We start from the raw sequence: 16771 nt of genomic DNA, 5'->3' as shown, positions 1-16771 counted from the left end.
GTTGAAGACGCGAGCGCGCTCGCAAATCGATTTCCGCTTCATTACGCCGCCGTTTATGCGGCGCCCCAGAGCGGCAAATTCAGGAGCGGATCGAGGGATGAAACGGATGTCGGCGGCCCTGGGACTGGCACTCCAAATCGTATCAATCATCTTTCAGAAACACTTTGCACACCCACTCGCACGCCACTCAGCAGCTCGAGGAGACATCGAGTAAGATGTGAGATCCCAGAGACCCGGAGACCCGGAGACCTCGGTCACAGCTCCCCTTTTGCGCCCCTCCAGAAATATTCGAGCTCATATGTCAGAGACAAGACCCGCAAATTGTTTGTTTACTTTTGCATGCCATTCTGCCATCCATCCACTCGAATAAAAAATAAACAACCAACTCTCCCCACTCCCCCCACGACATTTGGCCTGTTATTTCAGGCCGCTTTCATGTCATTTTTCAAGTTTACACAAAATATTTCAAGTGTTTGATGTCTTTTGCACCCGAAGCGCATCAATTTTCTCCTTCACGCCAACCCACACATTTCATTTGGCCACATTTTATATGGTTCAGGCTTCGTAGATTCCGATTCAGATTCAGATACGGATACGGATACAGATACAGATACAGATACAACTAATGTTTTTCTGTTTGGCCTGCCAGCTGCACAAGCAACTCAATTAAAATGTAAGGCAACCACAAGCGGCAGCGTAAAAAACATATAAATATTGCGCATACGCCGCGTAAATCCATAATTGCATTTGTTTGTTATCGCCGACGCCACGTGACCAGGTGGTTCTGGGTGGTTCTGGGTGGTTCTGGGTGGTTCTGGGTGGTTCTGGGTGGTTCTGGGTGGTTCTGGGTGGCTTGGGGTGGCTTGGCTGGCTAAAGGTAGTTGGAATGACTGCCTGGGTGGTCGAGAGGTGGATCCAATAACAACAAGTCGGTCGGCGAACAAAGCCAATGTATAAACCCCAATGTATCCGTGCTTTCGCCACGTACCGATAAACGATTTCCCGGTCTAAATTGCCTTACAAAAAATCAAAACAGTATTTATCTAATCTCATAAATAAGCGATGTTTAAGGATTTAGAGGCAAATCACTGGGGCTCTCCAATTATCGGGGTTTGGTTGCCCCATTCATTAGGAATTTGCTCATGACAAAGAATACAACTGCAAAATGGTAGCTGTTCGTTCATAAAAGATTTTATAAGAATTTACAAAATTTCTGAGACTGGAAGGTGTTTTCCTATATGTGTTTTTTAAATTTAAGTTTAAGTATTTATTATTGTAGTGTCAATGATTGTAAATACCAAGCTTATATTTGTTGTTAAATAATATCTTTTAAGAGTTTTCCAGGAGATATCTTTTTTTAGAAGGACTTCTGGGCTTTTATATGCATTTCGTTGCATTTCCACTTCAATTTGAACGTGCAATGTGTTTTTAAGCACTCAACAGGACGATGATGGAAGCAGGGGGTTGGGGATTTATGGGGGGGTGTTGGACCCCACCTTTCTTTCTTTTTTTTTTTTTGTGGCAACAATTGCCAAGTGCAGCCCGCAATGATGATCATCAGCAGCGGCGGCGGCAACATCATGATGATTGCCACTTGAGCGGGTTTTTCCGCTGAGTTTTCTCTGCTCGCAGTTTTTCCTTTTCTGTTTGGTTCTATTTTTTTATATTTTTTTTTAACCACTGAAAGCGGCAACAATTTTCCCCGCCCCCCGCATGTGTGGGTGGTCAATTATTTGTTGCTACTTTATAAACTGCGACCGCTTTTGTTGTAGCTGCATAAATTGAGAGCCAGTTTTTGTTTGCTTTCTCAGCCGAAAATCATGGCTACAATCATGGGTATAAAAATCGGAAAATCACAAGCTAAGAAGAATACGAGACGCAAACTTTTCATATAAATTACACGCAATAATATTTATTTAAAACTCTCTGCCAAAATTCCCGCCCATTGTTGTCGCTTGTGGGAAAAGAGCAAAGAGCACACAAGCACCTGCTCAGTAAGAGGAAGGCAGGCAGTCGATCCCAACATTTTCGGTAATTTGAAAGTAATTCGTTTAAAGGAATTTACGTGATTTGCCTAACAACCGAATCCAAGTCATGGAGCCCGCGGTCCAACGAGTAAGTAAGTGAGTGGGTGAGTGGGTGGCTGGGAGTCCTGCGATATTGAGTTGTTCAATGACACGCCATATTTCCTGGGGCGGGTTAATATGTGCGCCGTTTGCGTGCCACAGAATTATTGCCTAATCACTGCACTGGGTCCTTTCTGGCCAGAAAAGGAGGCGGAGAAAGAGGGGAACGAAGCTGGCTAGAGGAGATAAAGATGTGGATATAGATGGACTAGGCCATCTTGCTGCGACATCGGTGACCGAGCAGCGGCGAAAGTAGCCGCAAGTAAAACTTTCTTCCCTCAGCCAATTTGGAGCCAAAAGAAAATTTGTAGGCTATAGAAAGTTTTGGCCCAAAAGCCCCCCCCCCACTTCTGACCAGGCCATGGCGTAGAACTTTTCCATGTATAAATGCTGGACACTGAAATAAAAAAGAAGACATTTTGTCTTCCTTTTTAAATTTCATTAATGAAACATCAAAGAAAGAACAACTTGAATAACTTAATAAACGCAATTCCCATTACCCTTTATTGCTACTATAAATTCTATTGATCTACTAACTCATTACAATGATTGCAAATATTTTTTTAAAGTGCACATCTGTGTGTGTATATATATATATATATAGCTTAATGCATACCCGCCGTGTTTTTTGTCCCGTTTAGTCTATCTGTTGTTTAGTCGCCCTACGGCAGTCAGACGGGCGGCGGGGGGCGTGGTTGTGGGCGTTTGGGGCTTCTGGGCGTGGCATGTGCAAAAGTTTTCGCAACAAGCCCGACTACCAAAATAAACAGCCAACAATGGCAAGTGGCAGCGGTTAAGCTGACAGAATGCTGAATTCGGGATGCTACAAGGATCTGCAGGATAAGGCGCTGAAAACTTTGGGCCAGCGGCAGGGAAAGTCGCTAAAATTTGTGGGTGGCCTGGGTTGGATGAATCGAGAAAAGCCGGAGAAAGTCGGAATAGTCGCTCAGCGACTCTGTGGGTGAACAAAATGAAAACAAATTGTGTTTTATATACTTTCCATTAGGGTTACTCGGGCGAGCGGAAGATGCGAGCGGCAAATGCAAGCTGAAGGTCGCTGATGATGACGGGAACTCCACGGATCCGGATGATGGATAATCGGGCGTCTCAGCTCGGAATAAAGCGATAAAGCACAACGTGACGTAAAAGTTCAGGTTGAGATGGCTCGAGGCATCGAGTACCATGGTCATTTGAAGACAAAAGCGATTGTCTGAGGGTTATATTGAGTAAACGGAAAACAAAGTGGCTGAATCCTATTCAGTTATAAATATCGAGTGAATAATTTCCGGTGATTAGAATGAAATCACTAAGAACTTATGTACACTGAAAAGTTAATAAGAGAACACGCTGTAGTCGAGTTCTCTACTATCAGATACCAGTTACTCAGTAAGAAATTTTGAAATTCCTAATGCTTCGTTTCAACTTTCTAGCTTTTATAGTTCCGGAGATCACACCGTTTATACGGACAGGTTGACGCACGGACGGACACACATGGCCAAATCGACTCGGCTAGTGATTAGTACATTAGTACAAAAAGTCCTGTTCACTAAAAATAAATCATTATGCAAATCAAGATAAGAGAAGGGGACGTAGCTCAGCGGTAGAGCGCTCGCTTCGCATGTGAGAGGTCTCGGGTTCAAGTCCCGGCGTCTCCATTCTACATTTTTTGAAACCAACATTATTTGTTAGCTAAGTTCCCTAAATAATATAAAATCTTCATCAGGATCTGTCCGTTTGTTAAAAGAGTGAGACTCTACTCTTAACCAATTTCTTTTTTTTATTTTATTTTCTAGCATATTAATATTAGCTTAGGTGAAGTCATTAATTAGTCCAATTACGTAAGAGGGGACGTAGCTCAGCGGTAGAGCGCTCGCTTCGCATGTGAGAGGTCTCGGGTTCAATTCCCGGCGTCTCCAGTTTTGGAAAATTACTTATTTTATATATTAGTCGAAGTCTTTTTTGTAAAATATATATATAAACAAATGATAAAGTGATGTTCACCAGCGCGCACGTGTTGAAATTGAAATGTTAATCCACACAAATCAGGTTGGCATTCGACAGGGGTCACGTTTATCGGTTTTCTGGCAGCTAAGTGTGCAGCCCACACGCACTAACACTAACACTAACACTAACACTAACACTAACACACCAAACCGAAAGTCGGGCGGAAGCGGAAACAGACGAAAGGGCTGAAAATGGCCGGCAGCAACGATAATGACGATGCCGTCTGATGTCCGATGTCTGATGCTTCCCATTCCGATGGCGGCAGAACGAAAACGAGTTTCGAAATGAAGGAGTTGGGGAGTTGAGATGGAGCTCACGCGCTCATTGACGTTGAGCAACGCTTATTGGCGTACTTAATCCTTTTGGCAAATTCCAATAAATTACCAAGTCCAGGGACAGCTATCAAGGCCAGCGAAGATTATCCTCTGGGAGTCGTAGAAAAGGCCAAAACACAAAAACACAAACAAAAAAGAAGAACGGAAAAAATCATCAATAGGCCATGATGAGTTTCTGATTGCAAAGCACAAAAGGGGGGAGCGGCAAAATGGTAGGATAACTTGGGAAGCTGGCTGACAGCGGACCCGTCCATGTCGATGTCGATGTCGATGTCGATGATGGTTCCCTGATTGTCCGAACGATGCGGCCATGTCAGACGGGTTAGCCGGAGTACTGGAGTCCCGTATCCGCAGACCCATAAACTCTACGCCCAGGGAACTCTGCATTGAGATTGGTGACTTTGGGCCAGTCATAAAATCGAACCTACAAGTCGAGGGCGAACTTAAATTGAATGCCAGCCCGCGCCGAATCTACTGCCTACTACACTCAAAATAAAATTATTATTACAAAATGTAATTTTTCTCTAACTTGTTAGTATGGATTTTATATTTACATTATTTTCAAGTTATGCAAGAAACATTTAGTTATGCAATTTCGAAATTCAACTGTTACATCAACAATTTTGTATTAGGATTTTTCACTTTATTTGATTGTCTCGATTTGAGGTGGAAATTTCTTTAGTGTTCGCCTTGTCTGTTGCTGTATTTTATGGCATTGTGCGCTGGCTTAACTCTGCCTCCAGTTTCCCCGTGCCACTTCCCATGCCAAACCCACTCCTCCGACTTGTCTGCCGTTTTTATTGTAAATGCTTTGCATATTTTTGATTGCCTTCCCGACCCTGGCCAAATAAAAAAACAATAAGAATCCTTTGTTCCGGGGCAGAGGGATTCCGACTCCTGTCCTTTCGCTTCCTATCCCTCCTTTCCTTTCCTTTCCTTTATTTTATTTTTGCTACTCCGGCTCCTCCTCCTGCTCCTCCAGCACGCTGGTCAGGAGTTTGCCATCGAAAAGGCTCTCATCGATGCGGCGACAGTGGGCCAAGAGACGTGGATAGGTGGCCAGTACCTCGGCCAGTTCCATGTTGGGAAGTTTGGTGCTCATTATGGCTGCCACATGGCCAAAGACCAGGGCGTCCAGTTCGCATGGCCGTGATCCGCCGAGATAGCCCTTCTCATGGTGCTCCTCCAGTTCAGCGATCAATGCCTCGGCACAGATGCCCACCTCTTGGATCACCTGATCGTTATCCAGATCCTGCCACTGGTACACCTTCAGAATCCTCTGTGCATCCTTTCGCTTGGCAAACCGACGAATCGCACTCAATGGCCACGGATGAGCCGCTGCACTGCGGGCGGCCGTGTACAGTTGGTAGTTTCCCTCGTCCACATAGCTCATGTGGATCTCCGCCAGGGTGAAGACATTTTCCACATAGTTCACCAGACAGCGGATGTCATCGCGCTGATCCTCGGACATCCAACTGCCCAGCGCATTGCTTCCTTGCATGACCTCCACCTGGGCCACAATTGGTTCGAATTCGGCAAAAGTCTTGACCGGACCCAAACGGAGCAGCGGCAGGTGGGTCAACCGACCACCAGGTGACATAAACTCCGCATTGTCGCTGATCTGCTCCGTGAATGGCAGATTGCACATGCGCAGATAGGTCTTCACCGCCAGGCAGCTGGAGTGTTCCGGCAACAGGAGCTGATTGTCCTCCGCCGGATGATGCAGGTGGGCGTCCGCCGGCCACGCCTCCTCCGACTTGCCCGCCTCCGTGGACGATTGCATCATGGCGGCGGTCAGGTTTTGCTCCAAATCCATGATCAATGTGCCGAAAATTTTGACAACGAGTTTCTGCTTTTAGAATAGTTGGGTGGCAAATGTGGCAGTGGTGGATTTATAAATAAATAAATATATTCAACTCTTGACAACTATTGATTACATTACTGCTATGTATATGTATATTATCTAAAATGTGTGACAACTAAAAGTAAGATAAGGAAGAAAGGACCTAAAATGCAAAGCCCTCCACCATTCAAATGAAAAACTAGCATTGCATGTTCAACTTAAATATTTAACTTGTAACCTAATTATAATTAAAAGCACAAACAAAAAAAGATGCAGTTGACCTCAGATTTTACCCGCTGATTTATTCACAATTTTGTCATTTTGCGCAATAATAAGTGTCTGAAGTGAGCAATTCCGGAATAACCCCTTTAACTTGTTTACTTTGAGATTTGTTCGTTTGCGTACAGGCAAGTTGTTAAGTGAAACCAAATATATGGCAATTAAGTATTTAATTAGTCTGCAATGAAAGGAATTGAAATTTGAATTTGAAATTTGAAATTTGAAATTTGAAATGTGCAATTAGCAACGAATGTATTTGAAGGCAAATAAACTATGTTCGCAATTAGCCAAATAACTTGAAATCAAACTGAGACAGCGAGCAATATTCCTGCATTGGACTTGAAGAGCTGTCTGACTCTGGCTTCGTTTCATCGTTGACAGGATTCACTTTTCCACAGAAAAATCAGTTGTGCTTTGATGATGGAAATGTTTTGTGAATTTTCTGCTCGACTGGACATTCAAGCAATTAATCATCGGCCACCGCCCAACATTCCATTTGGCCCCCCCCCCCAAAAAAAGGTTTTTGGCCCACTCGCCTACCCAACAATTTTTTCTACTACCACCCGCTGGTTTTGGCCGACAGCCTCGCGGGAACTGGAAGTGGAACTGGAACTGAGGATGATAAATTACTCGGGCGGAGCATTATGCACAGTTTTGTGGCTTCTCTGATCCAGGACTCGAGTGCTTCCGGAAATGAGGCAAAAGTTTTTGGGCGCTCTATTTGAACGTTTCATGGATCATCAGGTACGAGAAGCTGACGGGCTCTCCATGATTGCTAATTGAATGGCCTTGATGATACGCTGCTACACGGAGAGAAACTGGAAATTGCGTGCTAAATCAAAGGTTACACTCGAACAATGAGAACTGTATACAAATTCAGAAATAAACATATTTTTAAAATAATAATTTGAATAGTAGATATACATTTCCAAAGTACACATAATGTTCTATTTGAAAGAACTATATTTTTCTTAACCCTAGAATTGATTTGCTTTATAGTTTATACAGTTTGTTATAAAGTATTACGTTGTGCTTCTCTGGGCAATGTTAATTATCATAAAACCTATCTGGCTTGCCTTGACAGCTGTGAAAATGCGAGTTTCGATTGACGGATTAGACCATTTGGAGCGGACGCCTTGGAGCTGATTAGTATGCCCGCGGAGTTCGAAAGCCGAGACTAATTTAACGCCAAATTTGGATGAGAGTTTTTGATTTACCAGCCAGCCAGCCAGCGAGGCAACCAGCGTTGTTGGGAAAAGTAAGAGTAAATATACGAGGGACGAGGCAATGTCGTTGATTGATTCGGTCGAGGGCTTCTGGGAATTCCATCCAATCCATTGACAACCTAGTCCCAAAACGCAGCCAAATTAATTAAGCCACACAGAGCAGCCACTTCGGTATCGAACAAGTAGCATCTAGCCATTCCGGGTTAGGGATTCAGGACTCAGTATTCAGGATGCTCGAGATGCTTAGGATGCTCGGGATGGCAAGGATGCTCGGGATGGCAAGGATGGCAAGGATGTTGGCCTGGTTGAGACATCGTTTCGGCAACAAAAGCCAACAAAAGGCAACAATTCTTACCCACTAATAAAGAATAATATGACTGCCATAAAACTCAATTTATTACCAAAATGTCGACAAGCAGCAGACTTTTGTGCGTATATGTGCCACTGTGTCTTATTCGCTTTCTCCTTTCTTATTTTGTGTGTCTGTGTGTTTGTGTGTGAGTTACGACCTACGGAGAAAGGAGGTGAAAGGAGAACGAATGACGTACGGAAGTGGCAAACAGCAAAAGTTTATGCTGCCATTTTTGTTTGGCAATTTTCTATTTCTATTTCAATTCCAAGGCGTCGTTTTATTTGCATTTGGTGTGAGATATGTGTGCGCGACTTGCGATCCTAGCTTGGCCTCTTACTTTATCAGCGATACCCTGTAATTCTTTCGCAGGACTCCATGACTCCGTCCTTGTCTTCTTCTTCGACTCCTGCACTCGTTTCATTTTTATCCTTGCTGTGCAATTTTATTTGCTATTTCGGTATTGTGTTCCTCCATTCCACGTTGCTGCTTGTCTTTATTATTATTTTGTTTCTACAGTTGGCGATTTGTTGCTTTTTGTGTTGGTCGTTGGAGGTTGGACGTTGGCATTGTTGGAGATTGCTGGATGTATTGTTGGCCATTGCGAAATTTTGTTGGCCAGCTGTTGGGCGCACTTCACCGGCCGCTTTGTGGCCACAATTCGGCGGAGTTCTTGAAAGAAGGCGATGGTTGGGGAAGACAATCCTCGCTCTGGATGCCGCTAAATAACCGTTTGGCTGAGCTAATCCACGGCCACATTGTCCATTGTCTGGGACAGATAAGCGGCCATTGGACATTTGGACATTTGGACACTGGAGCACCAAGTGCAGATGGTGTGGCACCGGAACAACGAGGTATACCATTCCATATATGGACCAATATTTCGAATGTTCTGATCAAAATACTGATATTTGGATATATATTACCACTACGAAACAGAGGTACCCAGCTTGCTTCAATAATAAATTGGCAAAAATATCCATAGGCAACGCCAAATATAACATAATATTCAAGTTTAGTTCGCTTACTTATCTTGGACATGGTATACACTGCGTATGCGTAATGCCGCTTCACGCCGCTTTAAACATTAATTATACGCCACGTAGTCCAAACAATCTATCTCCCAACTGAGTTGTTTCCTTCAGATATCTGCTTATTGAACGATTTCTTTTTTCCCAAGACCTACAGACAAATGTCAACTGCAATGTCCTGGAACGTTTGCGGTTGTCCTAATGGAACCATTACGTCCCAGATATACATTAAGTAGGATGGTGAATGAAATGGAAAACCTTTTATGTTACATTAAATTTGACTGCGTGCCGAGTGGCAGTGTGGTAAATGGGGTAAAGGGTCGGGCGCTGTGTCTCCGTGTCTCCAGGACATCGTTTCTGTGTCCTGGCTGGCGGGCTTGTCAAAGTTGTCGCAACATTGTGGCGCTGTCAGTGTCATTGTCGCTGCAAATTATGGCGACCTGAATGCGTAAATGATGCTTAATTAACATTTACCCGGATTCCAGCCAGGCGAAAGCCATGAAATGTCTACGTTGCGGTGTGTGTTCTGTGTGTGTGGTATGGTGTGTGGCAGACCCCGGCCAGAAATTGCAAGTTATTCGCGTTTCCAAGCCAAAAATAAGCACAAACTGGAGGATGGAGGATGGAGGATGGAGGAGCGGTCGGGAAGAAGCTGGCAAAGTGGGCCAAAAAGTGAGTCGAAGCGCATTTCGCATGGAAAGGTTATAACAAAACCACAAACGGAGGGTACACGGCGAGAAAAGTCGTCGAAATTGGTCAGCGATTTGAGCAGGAACGTTAAAAATTAAAGAGTAGCATTACGGGTAAATGTCAATAACGAATTATGTACCTATTGCAATAATATATGTATGTAAGACTCTATCACTGTTTTCTGTGCTTCACTGCAAACGCATGCAGCTCCACAAATAAGTTTTCGCCATGTTCGGGTTAATCGGAACTAATTGCAATGCCGGCGAGGCATAGAGAACCCCCTTCGTCTGACCCTAATTAATCCCTAAGTCAGATAATACCGGCCTTGTAGCCCTGGCACGCACTCATGAAAATCACTTAGCCGAATTAGCCGGGCCAAAACGAGATGCTGGCCAGGCCAAAAACGAAAAGCGAAACGAAACGAATCGAGACGAGACGAGACGAAACGAGACATTACGTCAACGTCAACTATGTGGCGTTGCTCTGTCCGCTCAGAAGGAAAAACGGTTAAGGATATGGCGGGATATAGAGATATATATAGGGGGGAGGGTAAGGGTCAGCCGTAGGCGGGAAAGGACACGCTTTTAATACAATTAGAGCGCTTAAGTTAAGTGCTCCCAGACTACGCAGATGGCCAGATGTTCTGATGCTCTGATGCTTCTCCAGCTGCTCCTTGTTTCTCCTTCTCCACCAGCGATCTCGGGGCAATGGCACTTTAAGTTAATGGCGTAAGCACAAACGACAGGTGGGGGGGGGGTTAACAACAAAGGATTGAACTTTGTTAGGAACAAGCGGTAAATGAAATGAACTACAGGTGGACAAGGGAGATGGGGCTGCTTATGGTTTCGGCTTAGTTGGGGATTGGGGATTGGGGGAGGACCACTTGGGTTGGCCCAGGTTAAGTTGGGTGCCAATGAGAGCACGAACGAGGCAATAAATAAGAAATAACGTGAGTTTGAAAAGGGCATGGAACATGCAGATACATAAATTGGTTTTTAAAATAGTTTATTTAGTAAAAGTATCAAAATCTATAGGATTTATTCTGCAATCCTGCAAGTCAATAAAATATTTAATTATGAAATATTATAATATAATACTACTTCCATCTGGCAAAAACCATATTCCCATATCTTTTAATAACTGAAATAAAGTTCAACTTATTTCCAATTCAAGAAGGTATCCTTCACGGTACTTCATTTTCCAGGCTATCATTTTGACACGCCGTCCTCGGCAGCTTGGCACTTGGACCCATATTTACGCCCTGATTGGGGGGCATTGTGGCATTGACTAACGGTGACCCAGACGGTGCCGCCTCCACTTCCAAAGGAGCACCACTTGCCCACCACCACTCTTAATCCGCCAGCCATTTGCCATAATCATTGTCGTTGTCCGCGCCGTCTGCTTCTGGCATAGTGTTAATTGAAAATTAATGGCGCGATGGCAAAAAACTAAACATGAACATTTTCGCTGACTCGCCGCCAGGTGGAGCCAGTTAAGCGCTTCAGCGGTGAAGAGCGGGGAAAATGCGTTGGAAAAACTGTGTGAAAAGTGTGGAAATGCGGGAAAAAATGGGGAAAAATGGGTAACTGGGAGTCGCTGGTCTGAAGTGCTAAGCAAATTAACATTCCATAATTAAATGCGGATGACGTGGACAAAGGGTGCAAAAGAGTGTAATACATATATAAAATAGCCATGTATATATGTATGTACATGAGTTAAAGGTATACATGGCGGTATAAAAAAGAAGAAAAAGAAACTTCAGGCCGTTTTTAATTGTGATTAATTGCGAATTTCTGTGCCCTCGTCGTCATCTGGGCTTTTCCCTACATTTTCCCCCCCACCTTTTACATACATACATATATAGTATAGTATATTTCCATTGTGCAGAGGCGCAAAAGTTGCGTGGGCACGAGGCGTGGCACATGGAACAGATGCCAACAACGGCGACAATGGCTTAACACTTTGACCGTATTCCGATTTCCCACACCACCCAACCCACCCGCATTTCCCGAGCCCATGGCGAAAAGTGAAGGTTAAATTAAAATAAGTAGGCAGGTCCAAAAATGAAATCGGGAAAAAAGGGTTAAAGCGACGAAGATGGGCCAGGAAAATAAGATGGAGTGGAGGAAATTAAGCAGCCTGACTAGAGAATAATAAGCGAGTAAAAGGATACAAAGCTAACAAAGGATAGGAAAACCAATAATATGGACAAAGAAGTGCAAGTGGAACTTCTCAAATAGTAAAGCTTTGTTTAAGCTTAAATTGGGCGATATATTCCCTTTGATAATCAAAATTTGCGAAAAATGGCCAAAAATTAGCATATCAATGTATGTACATGGATCGATGGGGAATTTTGTTACGAATTCAACGAGATATGGTATTCCACTTTTGGACAACTATTTTTGTTGCTATCGAAAAAAAACGTATTATTTTTTATCAAAAAATCGAAAAACAAAATTTTGTAAAAAAATCGAATATTTTCGATCGGCGTTTTCGCCATAACTTGACCAAAAATGGGCGCACAGCTAAAATAAAGACAATTTTGTGCTGCTATTAAACATAGCTAACTATGTGTATCACTACTTTTTTGATTTTCGCAAAAAAAAAATTTAACAAATTTTTGAATTTTTGATAATCAAAATTGGCGAAAAATGGCCCAAAATTAGCATATCAATGTATGTACATGGATCGATGGGGAATTTTGTTACGAATTCAACGAGATATGGTATTCCACTTTTGGACAACTATTTTTGTTGCTGTCGAAAAAAAACGTATTATTTTTTATCAAAAAATCGAAAAACAAAATTTTGTAAAAAAATCGAATATTTTCGATCGGCGTTTTCGCCATAACTTGACCAAAAATGGGCGCACAGCTAAAATAAAGACAATTTTGTGCTGCTATTAAACATAGCTAACTATGTGTATCACTACTTTTTTGATTTTCGCAAAAAAAAAATTTAACAAATTTTTGAATTTTTGATAATCAAAATTGGCGAAAAATGGCCCAAAATTAGCATATCAATGTATGTACATGGATCGATAGGGAATTTTTTTACGAATTCAACGAGATATGGTATTCCAAATTTGGACAACTATTTTTGTTGCTATCGAAAAAAAACGTATTATTTTTTATCAAAAAATCGAAAAACAAAATTTTGTAAAAAAATCGAATATTTTCGATCGGCGTTTTCGCCATAACTTGACCAAAAATGGGCGCACAGCTAAAATAAAGACAGTTTTGTGCTGCTATTAAACATAGCTAACTATGTGTGTCACTACTTTTTTGATTTTCGCAAAAAAAAAATTTAACAAATTTTTGAATTTTTGATAATCAAAATTGGCGAAAAATGGCCCAAAATTAGCATATCAATGTATGTACATGGATCGATAGGGAATTTTGTTACGAATTCAACGAGATATGGTATTCCACTTTTGGACAACTATTTTTGTTGCTATCGAAAAAAAACGTATTATTTTTTATCAAAAAATCGAAAAACAAAATTTTGTAAAAAAATCGAATATTTTCGATCGGCGTTTTCGCCATAACTTGACCAAAAATGGGCGCACAGCTAAAATAAAGACAGTTTTGTGCTGCTATTAAACATAGCTAACTATGTGTGTCACTACTTTTTTGATTTTCGCAAAAAAAAAATTTAACAAATTTTTGAATTTTTGATAATCAAAATTGGCGAAAAATGGCCCAAAATTAGCATATCAATGTATGTACATGGATCGATAGGAAATTTTGTTACGAATTCAACGAGCTATGGCATTCCACATTTGGACAACTACTTTTACTGCTATCGAAAAAAACGTATTATTTATTATCAAAAAATCGAAAAACAAAATTTTGTAAAAAAATCGAATATTTTCGATCGGCGTTTTCGCCATAACTTGACCAAAAATGGGCGCACAGCTAAAATAAAGACAATTTTGTGCTGCTATTAAACATAGCTAACTATGTGTATCACTACTTTTTTGATTTTCGCAAAAAAAAAATTTAACAAATTTTTGCATTTTTGATAATCAAAATTGGCGAAAAATGGCCCAAAATTAGCATATCAATGTATGTACATGGATCGATAGGGAATTTTGTTACGAATTCAACGAGATATGGTATTCCACTTTTGGACAACTATTTTGACCATAACTTGACCAAAAATGGGCGCACAGCTAAAATAAAGACAGTTTTGTGCTGCTATTAAACATAGCTAACTATGTGTATCACTACTTTTTTGATTTTCGCAAAAAAAAAATTTAACAAATTTTTGCATTTTCGATAAGGGGTACCATCATCAAAATTTGCGAAAAATGGCCAAAAATTAGCATATCAATGTATGTACATGGATCGATAGGAAATTTTGTTACGAATTCAACGAGCTATGGCATTCCACATTTGGACAACTACTTTTACTGCTATCGAAAAAAAACGTAATATTTTTATCAAAAAATCGAAAAACAACATTTTGTAAAAAAATCGAATATTTTCAATCGGCGTTTTCGCCATAACTTGACCAAAAATGGGCGCACAGCTAAAATAAAGACAGTTTTGTGCTGCTATTAAACATAGCTAACTATGTGTATCACTACTTTTTTGATTTTCGCAAAAAAAAATTTAACAAATTTTTGCATTTTCGATAAGGGGTACCATCATCAAAATTTGCGAAAAATGGCCAAAAATTAGCATATCAATGTATGTACATGGATCGATAGGAAATTTTGTTACGAATTCAACGAGCTATGGCATTCCACATTTGGACAACTACTTTTACTGCTATCGAAAAAAAACGTATTATTTTTTATCAAAAAATCGAAAAACAACATTTTGTAAAAAAATCGAATATTTTCAATCGGCGTTTTCGCCATAACTTGACCAAAAATGGGCGCACAGCTAAAATAAAGACAGTTTTGTGCTGCTATTAAACATAGCTAACTATGTGTATCACTACTTTTTTGATTTTCGCAAAAAAAAATTTTTACAAATTTTTGCATTTTCGATAAGGGGTACCATCATCAAAATTTGCGAAAATGGCAAAAAATTAGCATAGCAATGTATGTACATGGATCGATAGGAAATTTTGTTACGAATTCAACGAGCTATGGCATTCCACATTTGGACAACTACTTTTACTGCTATCGAAAAAAACGTAATATTTTTTATCAAAAAATCGAAAAACAACATTTTGTAAAGAAATCGAATATTTTCAATCGGCGTTTTCGCCATAACTTGACCAAAAATGGGCGCACAGCTAAAATAAAGACAGTTTTGTGCTGCTATTAAACATAGCTAACTATGTGTATCACTACTTTTTTGATTTTCGAAAAAAAAAATTTTACAAATTTTTGCATTTTCGATAAGGGGTACCATCATCAAAATTTGCGAAAAATGGCCAAAAATTAGCATATCAATGTATGTACATGGATCGATAGGAAATTTTGTTACGAATTCAACGAGCTATGGCATTCCACATTTGGACAACTACTTTTACTGCTATCGAAAAAAAACGTATTATTTTTATCAAAAAATCTAAAAACAACATTTTGTAAAAAATCGAATATTTTCAATCGGCGTTTTCGCCATAACTTGACCAAAAATGGGCACACAGCTAAAATAAAGACAGTTTTGTGCTGCTATTAAACATAGCTAACTATGTGTATCACTACTTTTTTGATTTTCGAAAAAAAAATTTTACAAATTTTTGCATTTTCGATAAGGGGTACCATCATCAAAATTTGCGAAAAATGGCCAAAAATTAGCATATCAATGTATGTACATGGATCGATAGGAAATTTTGTTACGAATTCAACGAGCTATGGCATTCCACATTTGGACAACTACTTTTACTGCTATCGAAAAAAAACGTATTATTTTTTATCAAAAAATCTAAAAACAACATTTTGTAAAAAAATCGAATATTTTCAATCGGCGTTTTCGCCATAACTTGACCAAAAATGGGCGCACAGCTAAAATAAAGACAGTTTTGTGCTGCTATTAAACATAGCTAACTATGTGTATCACTACTTTTTTGATTTTCGCAAAAAAAAATTTTTACAAATTTTTGCATTTTCGATAAGGGGTACCATCATCAAAATTTGCGAAAAATGGCCAAAAATTAGCATATCAATGTATGTACATGGATCGATAGGAAATTTTGTTACGAATTCAACGAGCTATGGCATTCCACATTTGGACAACTACTTTTACTGCTATCGAAAAAAAACGTAATATTTTTTATCAAAAAATCGAAAAACAACATTTTGTAAAAAAATCGAATATTTTCAATCGGCGTTTTCGCCATAACTTGACCAAAAATGGGCGCACAGCTAAAATAAAGACAGTTTTGTGCTGCTATTAAACATAGCTAACTATGTGTATCACTACTTTTTTGATTTTCGCAAAAAAAAAATTTAACAAATTTTTGCATTTTCGATAAGGGGTACCATCATCAAAATTTGCGAAAAATGGCCAAAAATTAGCATATCAATGTATGTACATGGATCGATAGGAAATTTTGTTACGAATTCAACGAGCTATGGCATTCCACATTTGGACAACTACTTTTACTGCTATCGAAAAAAAACGTAATATTTTTTATCAAAAAATCGAAAAACAACATTTTGTAAAAAAATCGAATATTTTCAATCGGCGTTTTCGCCATAACTTGACCAAAAATGGGCGCACAGCTAAAATAAAGACAGTTTTGTGCTGCTATTAAACATAGCTAACTATGTGTATCACTACTTTTTTGATTTTCGCAAAAAAAAAATTTAACAAATTTTTGCATTTTCGATAAGGGGTACCATCATCAAAATTTGCGAAAAATGGCCAAAAATTAGCATATCAATGTATGTACATGGATCGATAGGAAATTTTGTTACGAATTCAAC

The 16771-nt window shown here is 40.1% G+C and overlaps 1 protein-coding gene and 2 non-coding genes across 3 annotated transcripts; 2 read left to right on the top strand and 1 right to left on the bottom strand.

Moving 5' to 3' along the window:
• Nucleotides 1-3709: 3709 nt before the first annotated feature.
• Trnaa-cgc lies at nucleotides 3710-3781 on the top strand. Its single transcript has one exon. It is a non-coding gene; the product is annotated as a tRNA-Ala (tRNA).
• A 189-nt stretch (nucleotides 3782-3970) lies between these two features.
• Nucleotides 3971-4042, top strand: Trnaa-cgc. Its single transcript has one exon. It is a non-coding gene; the product is annotated as a tRNA-Ala (tRNA).
• A 1201-nt stretch (nucleotides 4043-5243) lies between these two features.
• On the bottom strand, nucleotides 5244-6438 carry LOC6524794 (metaxin-2). Its single transcript, XM_002100602.3, has one exon. The coding sequence runs from the start codon at nucleotides 6279-6281 to the stop codon at nucleotides 5418-5420; it is 864 nt and encodes a 287-aa protein (XP_002100638.3). The 5' UTR covers nucleotides 6282-6438; the 3' UTR covers nucleotides 5244-5417.
• Between the last annotated feature and the right edge of the window lie 10333 nt (nucleotides 6439-16771).

Source organism: Drosophila yakuba, chromosome X (genome assembly GCF_016746365.2).
Source record: "Drosophila yakuba strain Tai18E2 chromosome X, Prin_Dyak_Tai18E2_2.1, whole genome shotgun sequence".
Taxonomy (NCBI): Eukaryota; Metazoa; Arthropoda; class Insecta; order Diptera; family Drosophilidae; genus Drosophila; species Drosophila yakuba.
The sequence above is the reverse complement of the archived record's forward strand: the minus strand, read 5'-3'. Positions and strand labels throughout refer to the sequence as shown.

Excerpts from the sequence above, each read along its gene's own strand:
- LOC6524794 (XM_002100602.3), bottom strand. The coding sequence starts at position 6,281 with ATGGATTTGGAGCAAAACCTGACCGCCGCCATGATGCAATCGTCCACG.